Source organism: Notothenia coriiceps, unplaced genomic scaffold (genome assembly GCF_000735185.1).
Source record: "Notothenia coriiceps isolate Sejong01 unplaced genomic scaffold, NC01 NC01_scaffold00017595, whole genome shotgun sequence".
Lineage (NCBI taxonomy): Eukaryota > Metazoa > Chordata > Actinopteri > Perciformes > Nototheniidae > Notothenia > Notothenia coriiceps.
In genome coordinates, this window is record NW_011350296.1 from 907 (window position 1) to 1,578 (window position 672).

The 672-nt window shown below is 43.2% G+C and overlaps 1 protein-coding gene across 1 annotated transcript in view; it reads left to right on the forward strand.

Moving 5' to 3' along the window:
* Positions 1 to 413: 413 nt before the first annotated feature.
* Positions 414 to 672, forward strand: part of LOC104950470 (nesprin-3-like) — a gene marked incomplete at its 3' end in the record, with an annotated part of 7,650 nt that continues 7,391 nt past the window's right edge. Inside the window, exon 1 of the mRNA XM_010777000.1 lies at positions 414 to 620. Coding sequence (XP_010775302.1) covers positions 525 to 620 — 96 coding nt within the window. The remainder of the gene's footprint in view (positions 621 to 672) is intronic.

The window sequence follows — 672 nt, forward strand, 5'->3', positions numbered from 1 at the left end:
TTAGCAAGCATCACTAACACTTAGAGCTAACCTGTACTGGAGAGAATATGTGTAAAGAAGCAGGATATAAAAGGTACTGTCCTTGTGTTAAACCCGTAAGAGAAAAAGCATTTGAGCTCCATACTGTTTCAGAAATAATCCTTGATGTGGTTTTGAACATGATATGGCGTTTAATCACAGCAGCATTTAGCTGTATCTCGTAGAATTCTGAGCAGGCATTAGCTCCCCCTCCTCTTTTTTCTTTTCAAGCTAAGGACCCAGAAACAGCCCTTCTCTAACAGTGCTGAAACAGAGGGATATGAGGGATGTCTAAAATGCATGATCTGTTTGTATTTTGAGCAAAACACTTCATAGACATGTTTTTTATATATCTGAGACCCATAATATATGCCTAAAAATAGCATGATAGGAGAACTTTAAAATGTTTCTTTCTGCCACTGAGTGATGTTTCTGTGCAGCTGAAGGTGTCAGAGAGTGAGGAGAGCATCTCAGACCACGAGAGCTTCCACAACAGCCTGCTGAACATGGAGAAGTGGCTGATGATCATGAAGCAGAAGCTGGAGTCCTTCCACAGCCAATCAGGAGAGTGGAGCATCGAGGGCCGCCAGCACGAAGCTGAGGTAGGTGTGTGTGTGTGTGTGTGTGTGTGTGTGTGTGTGTGTGTGTGTGTGT